This window comes from Electrophorus electricus, chromosome 22, assembly GCF_013358815.1.
Source record: "Electrophorus electricus isolate fEleEle1 chromosome 22, fEleEle1.pri, whole genome shotgun sequence".
Classification (NCBI taxonomy): domain Eukaryota; kingdom Metazoa; phylum Chordata; class Actinopteri; order Gymnotiformes; family Gymnotidae; genus Electrophorus; species Electrophorus electricus.
In genome coordinates, this window is record NC_049556.1 from 9,758,088 (window position 1) to 9,776,353 (window position 18,266).

Here is an 18,266-nt window from a genome sequence, read left to right on the forward strand (position 1 = left end):
GCAGTTTTTCTTAGGTGTCTTAATATGTTTAGATGAAAAATGTTCCCCGCAGTCGCATAAGCACTGATTCATCTGCAGTTAAAAAGTAAATAAAAGTAAGACAAATAAGATTTTCCCTCTTTCTGTTTTTCAAAAGACTCAGACATTTTGAAATATAACTTTCAACTATTGAGTAGTTATGATTGTTTAACAACTTAGTGAATGGCTACTTGGAGACTATATAACTAGGTGTAATATTCTGTAATATAAAGTTCATAAGTATGGGTAATATTCTGTTGCTAAATCTGAATTATTCATGCGAGGCATAATATATAATGATTTACAGAGATTAATTAGCAGTCAAATATAGACACTGTCAAGGTAGATGAGTTAATGCAATTATTTTCATCATTATTTATTTAAGAAACACGTCTCCATTCATGACTTTAGGAGTTTAACACCACAATACAGTTCACATACTGCACAAAAAGAAGTACAGACTAACAATGCGTGTGAACAACTCCAATGCTTTACGATATATATATTTCTATATATAAAACAAGAAAGATTGTGCATTTATGTGTAATACTAAATGTTTTTAATCGCTTGCAATCATTCCAGTTGCATGGCAGAGACATATAATTGACTGCTAGAAAGGACACACAGATGATTTTAAAACATTCCATTTTATAGGCCCTATCATTCGCAAGAATATGAATTAAATAATAAAGACATTGCACTGTACAGTTAACATTAGCAGCCCGGCTTACCCTCGGCATTAAAAAGTAATGTATCCCTCAGTAAAACATTTAGCTTTTGAAATCTCTAAGGGTTACTGGAGCATAATTGTGATGTCTCGCGACCACACAATGATGCAGAATGTTTCTGTTTGAGGGATATCACATTGTTCAATGTTTGCTTTAACCTCTCGAGTTTGTTTCTCACCCAACCTCAATATCATATAAGTATTTACTACTTATGTTTGAGCGGGTTAAAGACCTTCTGCGTTTTCTGGTGATTTTCACTGGCTTTTACACAGGAATGAACAAATGTGAGTGAGAAGTTCGTGTTTCCATTTTTTTTTTTTTTTGAAGACAGCACGTAACCCAAGTGTCTCTGAAACTTATATATCATTTTAAATATTATATATTTATATATGTACATTCATAGAAAAAGGCGAAGTTGAAATTATTTCAATATTTTCACAGTTTTAGGGTATAGTTTATGTTCCAAAAGCGTAAGGATAAGCGGTTATGACGTCATGTGCATCTTTAAATTAAATAAAGCAAGACTGTGGCGATATAGGGCACGACCTCGGGGGTTCTTCATTCGTGGTTTCTGAGAAGAGGTAAATATCATACTTTCAGAACACAGGAACATCAGTTGGGTAAGTAATTTAATATGGCATCCATTAAGTGTGCATGTGATTATTCGCCTTGGTTTTGCTGATAAATTTCTTCTCTTTCACCCTGCGATTCTGGAACCAAATAGTAACTTGGCGCTCTGACAGGTTGGTTGTGGCAGAGATGCGTCGTCTCTTGTCTTTGGTGATAAATTTGCTGGCTGCATATTCTTTTTCTAGTTCCTTCAGTTGTATCTTGGTGTAGGGAACCCGCTTTTTTCGTCCTCGGCGATAACTGTTGACCTCAGGCTGCAATGGGACGACATCTGTAAAAGACCACAAAAATCATTTATAGACTGTCAAACGTGATCTCGCGTTTTCTACTGAAACGTAGTTACTCAGTGTCAGCGGAATTTTCCCACGTTCACTAAATTTCTCTCAAAGTAAATAACATTTACTTTAAATGTGTTTTTTGAGGATATCGGAAATATTGTTGACTGTTCCGACTGGATAAATAGGTTTTTGAGTTTGCGTTTTTGAATGTTTCCCAATAACCTTTTTTTTGGAAAAAGTTGTATCTGTTTTATTTATGTTATCTTCTTCGGCATAAAACCGATATTCCAAAGTACTCTTAAATACAAGGCTTAGGGCGAGGCTGGCTGACTACATTCTAACTTTTCTTCGGTGTTTTCAAACGTTCTGGTCAAACATTTTATTTTTAACTCATACCTACACAGAGTTTCATGCCAAAAATTCAAATAAAAAAGCCATAAGTTTTGTCACCTTACTATAAAAGGTGACAACAGGTGAAAGACCACTTATTTTACGCGTCTTGCTTATACAGAGGGGATAATTGTGCATCCTGTTAAGAGGTCTAAGTGTACATTAAGAAAACTCCACCTTTACGATTCTGCACCTAATTAAAGGAAGAATCAGCCCACGTGCATCACCATATATTTGCAAAGCAAAATGGCCTACTCAGTGTTCAGGTAAAATAAGTTAAAGGAGAAATTCAGTTCACCTGTTCACCTGTCAGCGTCCATGAGATGGGGTAGTAAAACACTTTTTTGTTAGCAGCAAGGTTGTCCCTGTCATTAAGATGGTAGATATGTTCGTGATGGTGCTACCTCTTCCAGTTTATAAAATGTACAGTCTTTCGGGTGTGGAAAGGCTGGGCGTGAAGATAAAAAAGACTGATCTTTTTGTCTCATTAACAGGATAACGATAACAATCGATAAGTCCTATAAGATACTAGTTTTGTATGGATTAAGTGTTTCAGTGGACTGTGTTTGTGTCTGTGTGCTTTGCTAGTGAAGGCTGTGCATGTGAGCGTGCGCGCGCTAGCCGTGCGCGTGCATGTACAACCGTATATCCGTCTATCTGTCCATCTGTCTGTGTTTCTGTCTATCTGTTGGTCTATCCGTTTGTCTGTCTGTCTGTCTGTCTGCCTGTCTTTCTTTTCTTTCGCTCTTTCTCAGATTGTGTAGAGGTGACAGCCATTAAGTTCAGCGTTGCAGTTTGCTATTTTCAACAACTAAGATAATAAACTAAAATATAACCACTGTAAACTAGTTGGCCATGTGCTGCTTAAGCTAACGGTCGTTCTTTTTCATATGGGGTTAGTGAATTACACTAAACTTTAGCTGCGACTGTGCGTCTTTGTCTTTAAGGTGGTATGAAACAGTTTTCCTCTTAGGTACAAAAGTACAAAACATACTTGCAGACTACAACAGCCATCTAGTGAAAAAGGGCTTCTGGCATCTACCAGGCGTGAATAACACATCGCGGAGCACCGCTCTCGGTCACTGCTGACAAATATTCAGGGATTTATAGACCCAGTACAAACAAGACTCGCTAGATTATAACACAAGAGGTGCAAAGGTAACCGTGTTGTCATACTCAGCTCCAACCTGCGTGACTGCGTGGCATAACTCGCGTAGAAGAACTATAACTTTATAATATCCCAGTTAATAAATGACTAAGCTCTTTAAACTGAAATGTCATACAAATAATGTAGAATTTTATAGTAAATTTCGCTTGCTGCACGCAAGGAGAATTGTATGTTGTGTATTCAAACTCGTTGGCCTTGGGTTTGCGTATTGAAGACTCTCATGTTACAGTAGTAAGTGATAATTTACCAGTCAGCCCAATCAACAACACCAGGCCGGATCTATGAAGCCATGCACTAAACGCCTGACAGATTTACATATTAGTGTAATATGTATTAATATTTATCTTAACAACTTATGATTTAGCGTGCCCACTCTTAGATTTTTTTTATGTCAACTATGTTTTCAAGAAGAGTGATTTTGACTACAGCTATTATTGAAATGCTGATGTTAAAGTATTATTGAGGCATAGTTATATTTTTCTAGGAAGAACTTTTTTTCAGTCAAAGTCAGAGGAAAGCAGATGAGAATAATCAGGACATTTGCGAAGACATACCTGGAAAAGGAGATTTCCAAAGATGAGACGACTGTGTTTGTTCCTTTGAACAGTACACCTGCCCATCCCAGCCATTTGATAGAGCCCAGTGCTGATATCCTTCCATTGGAATCAATGCATCATGTCGTGGCTCGGGGTGGATACTTGGAACGACTGACACGTCCAAATAGCCTGGAACTGCCTGGTACGAGCTAGCGAAACTCGGGTAGAAAGCAAACTCCTTTGCTCTGCTGGAGAGCTCTTCCGTTGGTAAAGCTGTGCTGGTCTCAGCGTATTTTTCTGTTGGGTGGTACGAGCACGGCTTCTGCTGCAAGTTCACGTTGTGAGAATGAGATAACCTGCAGCCGTAGTACGGGTTTCCAAATGGGTAACTATAGCCCAGAGAGGCGCTAGATGATGTCTGAGGTGCGGGGCACTGTCGTCCCGTGTCGGGGGAAGATATATCCGAATAAACGGATCCCTGGTGAGTCGCTATAGTGCCAGAATGCCGCCCCAGCGCGGGGTGCGAGATCAAATCCCTGCAGTGAGTAGCAGGGCAATTCCCGCTTAATCCCTCCATGGTTTGGTTTTTATTCTGATTACTTTCATTAGGACTTTTTTCATACACGTACATCAAGGTGTCCGCCCAGCGTGGATGCAAGACCAGCGAAGTCGTCATATCACGGGCTGCCGATGCTTTTTAAAAGTCGACTACTCCAAGACTATACCTCATTTCCAACCACATTTTACGCACGCGCATGCGCACACAATCACCAGCGTATTCAGTTCATTAAGGCGCAGGCACGTGATATGCTAACGACTCAGAGGAGCCTGGTGCGGTGGGGGGGATACAATAATCCCTTTAAATACGTACTATCTTACGTTTCACGCTCTGCTTCTGGGGTTTGTCAACTTCCACACATTGGCCGATCGCGCCCCAGAAAACGACTCTTAAAGGGGAAGGTATGGACCTCGAGTTAAGGGAGGCGAAAACAACCCTCAGCTTTTGGCCGACAAGCATGTGCAGAAGTAAGCACTGATTTTAGAATCTGATTCTAAATCTGTGTTAACAGAATGGACTGCGATTATACCTACATCTTTACATGCAAAACTACTACGTACACACAACGTATAGTTTGGCATATACATTCATTTATTTTCGTGTTTCATGCTTTTATCCACATTTTGAAACCAGACAACAGTTTGTGTCAGTTGCTGAAAGGCAAAGCAAGAGAAAACCTATAAATTAGATGTAATACTATATTTTCTAAACAAGTTATTCATTATGTTTCATGGTGCGACGGCTCGAAGATGCATTCCAAGATATGCATGTTTTAAGGGAAAATACTCGTTAGGGTTGTAATTATGATTAAAAGTCTAGAAAATGAATTTTTTTTTTTTGCCGTACATGGTGATATACACACATCGCAATGTACTGCATTTACACAAATAGCGAAAAAGAAAATGAAGCCAATTGTTGTATTCGTGTTATTCTGACATTATGTGGGGTGTTACTGCGACTGAAGTTGGTCACAGTGTACATTCAGGAAGTGTAAAGTTATCAAATGTCACCTTCACATCACCGTTATCCAGTAAAATATAGTTTTGACTTATCAAGACTTATTATGCTTAATATAGGCTAAACTGTGCGTGTTGTTTGCGTATGTAGATGTTGTCCAGGGCTTTGTAAAAATGACAAAATTTAACCCGTTGTCCTTATAGTAACTTAGATCACGTTGTATTGCTTCATTACTTCTCTTAACTATGAATTCACTGCATTATTTACAGACTCGAACTTAACTTGAAATCAAGTGAGACACATTTTCACTTTGTTTACCAGTGGCAATTGTTACTGTCACAGTGGAGGTCCTTCAGTGACGAACCAGTCACAAAACAAATACTTAGCACTAACTTATTATATAAGGAAAGCTTACTCGTTCTAGAGAATTTTTTAAATCCGTGTAATCATCTTTGCTCTAGAGCATTGCCGACTTTTTCCCTTGGTTTATACACTGTACAAGGTACAAAAACTTAGTGTTATGCCTTTATCAAGCACTTTACGCTTCGTACCACCCTCCCCCCCCACCCCCCAATAAAAGAGAAAGAATAGCATAAAGAAAATATAACCCTATGTGTAGCAGAAACAAATCCAGCGTTGACTAAGCTGGATGGACGAGTATCGACGACTCCTACAACTGGCAGCTGCACGGAAGTCCAAGGTCAAGGTAAAAAGAGCAGACAAACAGGGTCGTAATCAGAGTCTAGACACACAAGAATGAACTTCACAGTGGCCTGCATGAAAACTTCGTGTAACTTGAAAGGCTATGAAATAACACGAAAGGTTTGTTAGAGAAATTGTCAGGCAAGCGACATGGAGGTACCCGGACAATCCAAATAGTTTTCACTCTGAAAGGACATGATCGACTCTTAAAGGTGTACAGAAAGACATTTATGACTAACAACGCAGTGACTAGCTTGCGAAAAAATTTACTAATCTCCGTGTTAGTCTTCATTTTATGAAACGTTAAAGACGTACATTGTTTAGCGTGCATTGTTGTTGCGTTGGAATCGAATGCAGCATTGCCTTATTTTTAAATCAAAGAGTAATTGTTGATATATGGTATTTGATTATACGTGTGGTGTTGTAATGTAATTATGAATTTGGCACAAAAAATTCAATGTGGCACTGAAATTCACTTCAGCCTTAATATTCTATAATCATAATCACGCAACCTGTAGATTGTGTTATTCCGCTGACCAGGAACAATTCCTGCGCCTATGGCTTAAACTGTGCAACTTTCAGATATTTTATTCTTTTTTCATTTTAGGAATCCATTATTGGAAATAAACTTTGTTGTATAACTACTGTATTTGCCCAGACCAATGTGAATTATGTGAATTGGTGGTCCCATATTCTTTTTCACATGCTATAGTTGGGGTAAAATAAAACATTTAATTACCTTTTTACAATAGTTTTTTCAAAGTGCTATTGTCAATCTCATTGTGAAACTTGCTGGTGTTTATTCAAAGGACTGTCGTGTTTTTTGTTATTATATGCAGCGAAATAGTAAATTATAGTGTCTATTCTATTAAGAAAACGTCGAATACTTACAAATTTTATATGTCCTCTAATATAACAAAGGCATAATGAGATCAGTACTTTGAAAATATTGATTAATTTACTTACACCAATATGTACTGAAATAGTCATGATTTGCGTACACCAATATGTACCACAGAAGACGTTTTGCTTCAAAATAGGGAATTGTTCCGTGATTTAGTGTATGACTGTGATGTACGATCGAAGAAAGAACATTTATGTAGGAATTTAACTTAAATGCTAATATTTTGATATGGGTATCTTGAGCTCTTTATGACTTTCTTGCAGATATGTGTATTATTTTAGGGCATTATATCTTCAGCAATAACACTGAAGTATTTGACATAACATAAGAAATACAGACATAGCCATAAATAAGTCCGCATTTTACGCTTATCTGTAATCACGCTTACAGAAATAATCAAGTTCTTGTTCATCTTTCAACCTGTACTTTCTCTGGATATTCGTAGTACATTGTACTATGTTTAATGAAGAAATGTGTCAAATTAGTCATTAAATGCTAATTTGTGCCTGGAACGTTGTTTATAATCATGCTTAATCGCATAGTTCATCACAGTTACAAATACACTCCTGAAAAAAAAAATCTGGGCCATTTTTTTCTACTCTAAATTTTCAGTAGACAAGAGGTTTCACTGTTCTTGATAGTGTTCACTAGAACGATATTGATAGCCTTCTACTGTTGTATTATCAGCCGTACTGTTGGCCATGGTGCAAATAACAACTTCAAGGTTTGTGGTATAGGTTTTATAGAATGTTAATACAGTGCACCATACTGCATTACTGAAGTGTCAAGTTATCTTCTCTCTCTTTCCTCTCTCTCTCTCTCTCTCTTTCTCTCTCTCTCTCGCTCTCTCTCTCTCTCTCTCTCTCTCTCTCTCTCTCTCTCTCTCTCTCTCTCTCTCTCTCGCTGTCTCTTACTCACTGTGTGTATATGACAGCGAAAGTACACACTTGTGAGTGCGTGCGCCTCTTAATTTCTGATTTCTCTATTTCAGTGCAGATAAATGGTTAATTTCTCTTACGTTTCTGTTAAGACAACAAAAGCAGGAGTTTGACCAGCAAATGTAAATCCACCAGACGCTGGCGACCCTTGGTGTAACAGATAGCTTAAGAGAACACACATATAGATAGATATTAAATTAAACGTTATGGGTTACACACTAGAAATCTCATAACAGAATATATACATACAGTGTTTTTGCACATCTGATTCAACACAAAAGAAAAATGTACGAGTAAATATTCGTGTTGCTTCAACAATAAGCTTTTGTTGTGTGCGTCTAGTATGCAGCAGAATTTGACAAGAAGTTCACAAACTTTTCCGCAACTTTTATTAATTTTTGCGCATGCTTTGTCATTCCCCTTTACTTTTGTTTGTCGCTATCACTGACGTGGTGGACTCGACCCCCCCCCCCCCCCCCCCCCCCCCCAAGGCCCAATCTGATTAGGTGTTCGCTGATTTCCAGTGGGATACACTGAACTTTCTTACGCGTACTGAGTGTTCTTTGAAGTTCACTGCATCAGTAATCCTAGGTTATCTGTTTGTCAACAGATGGTTATCGCAACACAAGCCAAAAATAATTCAAATACATCAAGTTATACCTGAATTTCAGACTGCTTGTAGTTGGTTTATTCTGTAAATGCTATATCTGATCAAAAATCGTTAGCAACCAAACCTAATATAGTGAGAGCAAATGTAACGGAAAAAATATTACATTGAGTATGATTAACATATTAGCATATATGATGGTTTCTTATGGAGCGATTCCATTTCTGCAGTTGCTACTGGTACTAATTAAAGTAGAAAGGGACCAATGAGCTTTGAAAAGACCCCCTGGTAACAGGCTGTAATTGTTTTCTTCTGCATGTCTTCTTTGAAAATACTTTCATTGTATACGTTCCACGATCGTTTTTTTTTTTTTTTTTTTTTTTGGCCAAGTGTTTAGACTAGTATTCCATCATATTCTTGTAACCATAAATATCACTTACCATTATTCACTTTAATTCTAAACGCATGTAATATTTTTCTAACAGAGGAGTGCCCTTGGTTGTTCTTTGAACAGAACCTTACATGAAGTATTTACGGGGAAATATTTTCCATTTTCCTTTTCTCTGTCTGTGATTACATACTTGTTTTTGTTTTTTTTTTGTTTTTTGTTGTTTTTTTTTTTGTTTTTTTTGAATAGCTTATGTGTTTTGGCTACGTGCTTGCGAGTTAGAGAAGGTAGGGTAAAAGCAACCTACTAATACACAGTCTGTCGATCATAGTGACAGGCAGACAGCCATCACGAATGTCACCCGTTTAAACGCGCAGTGCATGCACACGTGCAGAACACAGGTCCGCTAAAAGGTTTCTTTTCAATATAAATGAAATGTTGCAGGGAAGATGGCGCGAGACATTTACTCTCGTGATAGGAAACACGTTGATTTAAAAATAAATAAATAAATCTGTTTATCCGCACATAACCCGTCCTGCCGGTCAGAGGTTTGGGAGTTGGACTGTTGGTGCTGTGCGTCTAGGTTGTCATGGAGAAACAGAAAAATCGATCGCCGCTTCGGTTAAAGCTCCCCGGACTCAGGCCTATTAAAAGCTGGCCTGCTTTTCGGTTCCCAGTGTTTGCTTCTGCGTATTTGAATATGCACCGAAACTGGCATTTAAGCTAAGAGTCTGTATCTTCATGTCAAGATTCATTTACTCTACGGAAAGGTATTTAGCTATTGCAGGCAGGACCATCAAGTATTCCCTTAAATTACAGTGATCACATTCAGTCCTGTGTTTATAGTGTAATTTCGTTCTGGCCTTGCTTGTCATACACAATACCTGTTTCTCCATTCGACCCTGCTTTGGCAATATTACGAAACATTCACAAACTTTTAATTTCATCCATTTCAGCCAAGTGTTAGGGGAGTGTTGCCTAAACTGCCCTTACGCATTACGAAATAATACACTATGAATGACCTTCTTATTCACTGCCACTAACCATACGTTGTTTCATACAACAACAGCTCTCAAGCACTCCCTCAAATGCCCCTAAATGCTTTAGTCATCACTATTCCAAGAGAAGAATGAACTGACGACACTACAAACAAACAATAGTTTCAATTGGAAAACGTCCGTTTTCCGTAGGACTTACTAAAGTCCGTCGACATGCTATGCCATGATTAAATTGCTGCATTAAACAGGCCCAAATGCGCTCGTGACGCACAGGGGCCACACCTTCGCCTATGCACGCACCATCACGCGGAGGGTAGGGGCGGGGGAGGGATTGGTGCAAGGGATTGGGAATGTAGATTCTTACATGTAACTCAGATGAATTCACACCCTTCAAGTGGGCCCGCCAATAATAATTGTATTGAATACCACAGTGCTACATTGCTACCATACCGAGGTGTTGATTATAGAGAGTGTGAATCAAGAAAAATTATGCATTAAAATATAAACACGTGCTGCCTGAAAAGGTTCTGGTTTGATGTATATATATTTTTCTGTCTTCCATGATTAAGCGACAAAAAGCAAAAGATAGCTCGCGTGGTTTATGTGGAACAACTTCATTTCTTATTAGCTAAAGCAAACACTGTTCTGAGCGGTGGGGCTGGGAGTTTGCAATGTCCTGGAGTGTGTAAGAAGAATTTAAATGTCTGCTTAGGCAACGAGAAGCTACTACATCTCTTTCTTTCTTAATGTATAGATATATTGGGACTATGTAGTATGACTCCAAGTTGTACGGTCAGATCTAATAGGCTACATGTTTACGTTTAATATAAATATTTACATGTTTACCCGATGCACAGAGTACAAATTCTTCAACTTTGTTATGAAACGTTAGTTATAATTATTAGTCACGCTGCATGATAGCAGTCACGTGTTTTAAGATGCCACGTACTATTAGCTCTACTACCAGTACTGAAAGTCTGCCACTGTGGAATCAAACTGTGTGATGTAAATCATTTTCAACATTTCAGTTAATCGTTTCTCTGTAAATATTTCACATTCGGATTCAAATAATTTAATTATAGTCATAGCTAAGGATACACGTCCACGAGCACCTAACAGTCGAAATGTCTCCTCCACTTCCTGACGCGACTAGTAGGAAGTCCAAGTTCAAGTTAAAACTGTTTTATTACTCTGCCCAGACATGTTGATTGCGACAGCATATCTCTAAGTACATTTGTCCTGACTTTGGCATCCGTGAGTTGCAAAGTTCCTGTTCATTTGTTTTGTAAAAAACTGCAAAATATATTTGAAAACACAGAATGTTGTGCTGGATTTCAAGTTTGACTAAATGTTTCATTGTAGGCCTTGGCTCGTTGAAGGCAGAATCGCAAAGGACAGCGCAAGGTAACTGTGCACGGGCACAGTTCAGTGTCAGGGTGTATATATAGTATAAAACAGAATGAATTTGACGCTGTGTCCTGAAGTCTTGCTCTAAATAAGCACGAAAGACGCACAAACGGAAAATCTACTAATCGAAGCCTAAATCTAAATCTAATCTAAATCTACTACATCTAAGCCTGTACGTTTTGCTGGGCGCATGCATAATTGAAAGATCTTTTACTCAACGTTGAATTAAGGAATCTGAAAGTTACCAAAGTTACCAACCATTTTGTTCAATATGAAAAAAAACCCCATAATCCTGTGTCTAGAGCATCACTAGTGTTTTCTGTAGCATTTAAAGAAAATACGTACTTCCTAAGACCTAGCATGTAAGCAATTGAAGAAAGCCCCCATCTTTGCCAAATTACGATTCCTGTGATACTCTGTAAACACAGTAAATTCCTTTGAGTTTTAATGGACCCCACTATTAGCCGACAATGTTTTCTTATCTCTTAACAACTTCCATCCTTTAACCGGACTACAGTCGGCGGAATATGCAGTGCTGGTATTTCAAGTCCTCCTTAACTATACTATGTTCGATTAAAAGTGTTTCGTGTACCATATTCTTTGTTATACAACATGACGATAATGTATACTCCACAATACGCTGATAACCATCTAACCGATTGTCTATGTTATTATTATTATTATTATTATTATTATTATTACTCTGAAACTTATACTGCATCTTGCTTGGTTTCTAATTACAAAAAACCGCCGATCATCCTGAATATTTTGCGAGTTCCTTTAACGAAATGACATGTTAGAATAGTCATTCTCATCCGGTTTACTATTAATTTCCATAACTGTTTGGAAACTTTATTATTATTCTTTTGTCAAATTCGAATTTACTGCAGACAACGTATTATCTTAGCTTGCTTATTTCATTTACACCGCAAGCAGTAATATAATACCTATTAGATACTCAACTGTCAAGCTTAAATATTAATTAACTGTACAGAATTATGTTTTCCACACTTATAAGTTTTCTTTTACTCGTTCGAGATTCTCTTTTTTTTCCCCGCGCCGTTGCAGGCAGGTGTCCCGGGACATGGGGCTTTATGGGGCTTTTAGTTTGGATTTAGGCACAACTAATGATGGTAAATAAGCGCTGCTAAAAACGCGCGGCGCGCAGCAATACAATACTCAAAGCAGTCATTTATTATTTTGAGATCTGATTCCCAGTGACTGAACACGGTGACAACTATCAGCGCTAAGAGGTTTCTGTATATTATGACTACTCATACTCTATTTGTTTCGTATACAGTACTGTGCAAAAGTCTTAGGCCACCATGTTTTAGCAATGGTTATATAATTATTTCTCAGTCTCTTTATTAAGAACCAAGCAGAAAAAACAGAACATGTGTACTATTTGAGAACAGAATGGCTTCTTCAGGCAAATGTCAGTATTTAGTTTGCCTTCCCTTGGCACTCAGCACATCTTGAACTCTTGGGGAGGCTGTCCTGGGGGTTTCTGGAGTCATCTTCTGGTATATTATACCAGCCTTCTTTCAGCACTTCCCAGAGTTTTTCTTTAGATTTGGGACTTTTCTGCTATTGCCTAAGTATAAGGTGAGGTCATACTAAATGCACGCCACCATAGCCTATAACTGATTTTGTTTGGTTTTTTGTTTTGTTTAGGGGTTTTTTTTCAGATTTTTTCCAGTTTTTTGATACTGCATACCAACATCCCGTATTTTCTGGTTGTATTCTAATAAAGAGACTGAGAACTATTTGTTGTTTTACCAGTGGTCGCTATACCATAAAATAGAAAAATCTCAGACTTGCCCAGTACTGTCGATCAATTGTACCTATTCTATACACGAATATGAATTGAATAAAATACATTTTTAGAATAAATATTTACGAAACATAGTATAGTACAGCACACTAGAGACCCTAGAGACCCTAGAGACCCTAGAGGACCCTAGAGACCCTAGAGGACCCTAGAGACCCTTTATGTAGTCAATTTGGGCTTTTGATAATCCATAATCAATTAAGATATGAAATGTTTTCTCCAGGCTGTTAGGCTTCATATAACTCGTAAGAGAACAACAGGAAAAAGTTCACCTGCTTGGTAGTGCCTGCCATAACAAATATGAAGCTAAAACGTGTTTTCAGTTAAAATAATTAGTCAATATTTAGTACATCTACTTATTATCAAACGACTGAATTAATTGTGTACCACGTTTTTTTTCCACAAATGTCCTCATTTGAACTTCATGTTTTAATGCGTAAACTAACCTAAACGAATCTATGTTTCTGTTAGGATGTATAAAATCTTCAAAAATCTTTACATGTCTTCAAATTAAAGGACCTTTCTCTTTGCTTTAAGTCATAGTTTACTAGTGCAAAACCGTTTGCAAAATGACCGGAACAGACTTTACCATTTCGGATCCTGGGCAGTTAATGCGAGCGTCTTATTTTAGCAAACCTAAGACTGATGGTAATGGAAGATGATATTTCGGAGAGCTTTGATTATCCTTGAAAAATATTTGCAGAGAACAACCTGTCAATAATACGTCGAAGCTACATGTTATTCTTATTACAAGCAGGCTATAGTCCGCCTGTATTTTATTTTTTATACATATACATTTTTAGACATTATTCTTCTCCTATCAGTTTAGAACAAAAATGAAATCAGAACGAAAAGGTTTATAACCTGATTGCGTCAATTCCGCTAAATCGACCTTAGGTGCAAGAACGTGTCTCGATCAAGGTCAAGGTCTTAAGCAGTTTATGCCTAGCTGTTCCAGCTGTCTGGAGTAGATATTAGTGTCCAGTCACTAATTCTAATATAATTCAGAATTTTGTTATTTTTGTTTTTCTTTTTGTAGTTTCAAAAACACAAAACCACACATTGCTATATGACAGTTCTATTATTAAAAGTAAACATTTAAAATGGTTACCATGAACAGAACCTTTGCATATATCATTTCTACAATATTCTATTAAAGAATTATACCAATATTATACCGTTATGCTGACCTTCCTGTTATATAATATATAATTGAATATTAATCCCAAGACATTTTAATTTAAATCCCAGGAAAAATCCTGAGTTCTGAAATGTTCTAAACGACACTTGCTAAGATTTCGTTAAACTTAGCAATCAACTTCTTGCGAAATGTTCGTTGTTATCATAGACAGATCGCCTATCATATATCTGTAGGAAAAAAAAGATTTCCTGTCAACGCGCACTTTAAGATAAATGCACAATGTGTCCAAGTGCGCGATTTAGGATGCGCCAGAGTTGCATGTGGTACTTTAAAATGTGCTTAACAAAAATATAGCATTTCCTGCAAAAAACAAAGTAATTCTACCAATTAAGTGGGGGGGTCTCTAAACGAAACATGAAATACACATAACTGATTTATGTCCATGAACAGAAGATTTGCGAATAAAGTGGACCGAAAAAGTTCGAGCTATTCTTTGCGGTTTCACCGAAAAACAGATATATGAGTGATAGCCCCAGCCATACATCGGCTAGACAGGGATGAGAGTTCAAGTTCAATGTCCTTTCGCCCAGACAAGCAGCGTCAACACGCTCGAGGACCCTTTAACCTCTTTAACCTACAAAGTAAATCACACAGAGAGACTCTGTTGCGCAAAAATGCCCTCCAAACTGTAATAGATGTAAAGGAAATAGCATTTGGCTCTGTTGTGGAGAACTTAGCTAAAGTTCAGTGGAGCACAAAGGAGGACAAATTAAAGTTTGAGGTTAAGGTAAACTATAAGTCTAACGTGTGCTGTACAATGTTGCTCTTCAAGAGGATGTGCCAGTATTGACAAAAATAAAACCATGTTTGCGATGTTCATAAACATACCAACTGCGACAGATATTTCGTAGTATTGGAGTATATGCCAGCCATCACTTGGGATATCAAACCCTATCCACAGTGCCTATTGCCTAGATTTATATTTTTACTTGCGGGCGTCTCCCACGTCCGTCCTTAACTAAATAATCGTAAGTTGTATGTGGACAGCAGCGTGCGCCCGACAGTGCGCGTTCTGGAACGATTACGCATGTCCACTTCCAACGTCGTTCACCACAGCTTTAAAGTTATATTTGCCACTCTTTGGCTTTTCGTTTTTGCAAGATTTTATTATTCATACAGTTTCCGTTTAATTGCACCCCATTTTGACACTTTTGACGACCTCTTCTTTAATATTACAGGGCTGTAAAAACATATCCCAACGAAGTGTACGAATTTCCATTTTGTATGCCCCTCATATCTAGCTTCAGTATACACGGACTAGTTTAATACGGACGTCTGAGTTCAGAAGCTTATTATCCCTCAACAATAAACGGAGGGAACAACGTATTCTTGACAGACATAACTAAGGTGCATCTCACGTTTGGCTCATTAACCACAATTCCCCAAATCTAAGCTTATGTATATTCTAGTCTCAGTCCCGTTTGAAATCGTATGGGATTGTTGTGTAACGTTCATAGTAGGTGATTATCTACTTTAGAGTTCTATTAAAGAGTTATGAATCTCTGATATCGAGATGATTGTTTTAATGCACTGTGCTATGCGCCTATTATACACCAAGAAGCCACATTTGCTCAAATCGCATTGCTCGCATAGTTTACTACTTGTGGAATATATTTCTTAACAAATGCTTAGAAAAGCTCAAATCAGTGCTTTAAAGTGATTTGTAATGTACCGTCGTTTACTTAGAAGTCAACAGCCATATTTTTCACTGACAGTTTTTTTTTTTTTTATAAGTCATTGCGCAAGACTGCGCAGGACGGCTTGACTGTGAAACATACGCTGCAGAAAACGATCCACCTTGCTTGGTGTTTGAAACTCATCAATGCACAAGAGCGCAACGCAACGAAATTACGAAATACTCAATGACTTACACATGCAAAGATGAGAACACGTCTCCCAAACTGTGTAATGCACAAAACAGTGTAAAGTGGGTGTCCTCATTTTGACTGTCATCAGATACATAAAGGTGAAATAAATACAAACCAAATGTAATTTGGAAATAACATATTTTTATTAACATAACCTAGAGCGGTTATAAGGCGATAAAAAACGCATTTCGTAATATTTCATCCTAAGTGAGGTTTTATAGAGATCAGTAAAGCGTGGAGATGTAAATTCGGTTTTGAAATTGTCAAAAAAACGTAAGGCCCAGGTCTTTTAATTAAAGTTTTTAATTAGATAATTAACGCAACCCGGGATAGTAAAATAATTTGCATGAGAGATATATTAAATGCTTGGAGAGAGTTTACATGGTTGTTGACTGAAGAAATGTAGAATCTCAGAACCCTTGATTCAGACATTATAAATATAGCCCAACATAGTCTCACATGATGCTTTCTGAAGACAGTTTTGGCCATCCAGCTACTGTGAAGTAAACAGTAAACTTTTTTTCTATTTGCAAATTCAGAATTTGAAGAGTAAAGAGTTCTAAGTTATTGTTCTGCATAGAGTTTGCTCAAACTGTGGAACCCAGTGCTTCCAAAGTGTTTTGGCCTCAGCTAGCTAAGCACACAGGCTGGAGGCTGAAAGGAATCACTCTGTGAAAAATCCTTGTCAGCACTGCTTTCCACAATTTCATCCATAACATAAAGACCAAACTATTTTTATATTAGAGCTATGGGGCCAGAGAGCAAACCCAGGGGCCACGTCAAAAGCTCGTTGCATCATTGCTCGAAGGAGAACTTCATCTCCACAGAGCTCGTGATGTGGTGGAGGTCAACTGTAAAAGAAAGCTCGCCGATCTGCTGCAGAATGGCCGACAGAGTGGGGAAACACTGTCTAAACACACCAGAGAGTACAGCAGGAACCAGGTCGGAAGCAACACGCAAGCGTGTGTTTACAGTGGTTTTCTTTATTGTGCTGTATATTAGTGTGATTCTACAGAACTTGTTTAAGGAGCATTCTCCAACATCACAGGCAGTAGTAATGTTTAGGGACACAATATTTGAACATAATCAGAAGAAGAATGCAAAAGCATCTTCATGAAGAGAAGTTCTTTCTACGTTTAAGGCACGAGGTAAATGTCAGCTATTGTCCTCAAGGCCAAGGTAGCTGAAGCAAAGGAATATCTGATGATGAGGAGTAGTATATTAATATTTAGTGGTTATGGTGGAGCAGTGGTTCACCCAGACATCTCAAAACAACAGGAGCTCAGAACCATGTATGTATGAAACCTTTTCTTTAACAAACAGCAGTCAGTATTTACTGAATATATTTGAAAAATACACATACATACGTACACATGAATGGCATCTCTATACCACATATATAGACTAGCCTAATCCTGCCTGGATCTTTGACTACGTAGGATTGCACTTCAGTCGGGATATCCTGCTTTCAGCTTCCTTTCAACTCCAAGCTGGCAAGTTTAGGCTATGCGCCCAGTGCTGCATTCCTGACCCTGGACGTCCCTGGTCCCGGACCCTCCTGGCACTGGTTTTCCTGACCCTGGTCTCTCCTGCCCTGGTCTCTCCCTTCCTTCATTTCCCAGATCGTCTCTGTGACTATAACAGGACAAGCAATAAATGAATGGTATCTAAGGCACTAGAGCAGTTATGGAAAGCTAAACATTTGCTAAATATGCTAAAACCATAATAGCAGTTAGGAATTATACGCTAAGTTTGTGGATGTTGTACTGACTCATGAATTACAGTCATTTGTAGACCAAATCTCTCATCCAACTAGTATATGATTTAAACAAAGAACAGCGCAAGATTATTCAAACAAAGACGACACTGTTGGAGCGCAATATAGATTTGCCTTTGTCATCAACCCGTTTGTTTGATTAGTCATTAGCTCACATGTTGTCAGGCCAAAGACTCGAGGCTGACCACAAACGAACAGAAAGCCACGTCAAAGCTACTTTTGAGCATTTGAGCACACGTTTTTCAATTTTGAGGCAAAGTATAAATTTTACGTTTTAGCTTTGCAACACTAATATGCTTTGTAACACAGACAAAACACAGTGTGCAAAATTGTCCAAAATTGTCCAACGGACGGTTCAATTCCGAAACCTCATAACTGGCA

General features: G+C 38.0%; 1 protein-coding gene and 1 long non-coding RNA gene across 2 annotated transcripts in view; both read right to left on the minus strand.

Annotated features, from left to right (window-relative positions):
• Nucleotides 1-365: 365 nt before the first annotated feature.
• Nucleotides 366-4,545, minus strand: hoxc13a (homeobox C13a). Its single transcript, XM_026998615.2, has 2 exons — nucleotides 3,767-4,545; nucleotides 366-1,647 (listed from the first exon to the last, which is right to left on the minus strand). Exons 1-2 carry the CDS (start codon nucleotides 4,422-4,424, stop codon nucleotides 1,391-1,393), a joined length of 915 nt encoding a protein of 304 aa, XP_026854416.1. The 5' UTR covers nucleotides 4,425-4,545; the 3' UTR covers nucleotides 366-1,390.
• A 12,526-nt stretch (nucleotides 4,546-17,071) lies between these two features.
• LOC118240625 overlaps nucleotides 17,072-18,266 on the minus strand; it is a 1,781-nt gene continuing 586 nt past the window's right edge. Inside the window, exon 2 of the long non-coding RNA XR_004775532.1 lies at nucleotides 17,072-17,743. This is a non-coding gene — a long non-coding RNA (uncharacterized LOC118240625). The remainder of the gene's footprint in view (nucleotides 17,744-18,266) is intronic.

What these genes read in the sequence shown, in the direction of transcription:
- hoxc13a (XM_026998615.2), bottom strand. Translation starts at nt 4,424, where the DNA reads ATGACGACTTCGCTGGTCTTGCATCCACGCTGGGCGGACACCTTGATG. An exon ending in TTGGAAATCTCCTTTTCCAG is followed by an intron (nt 1,648 to 3,766) that starts GTATGTCTTCGC and finishes GGTCTTTTACAG; the next exon opens with ATGTCGTCCCATTGCAGCCT.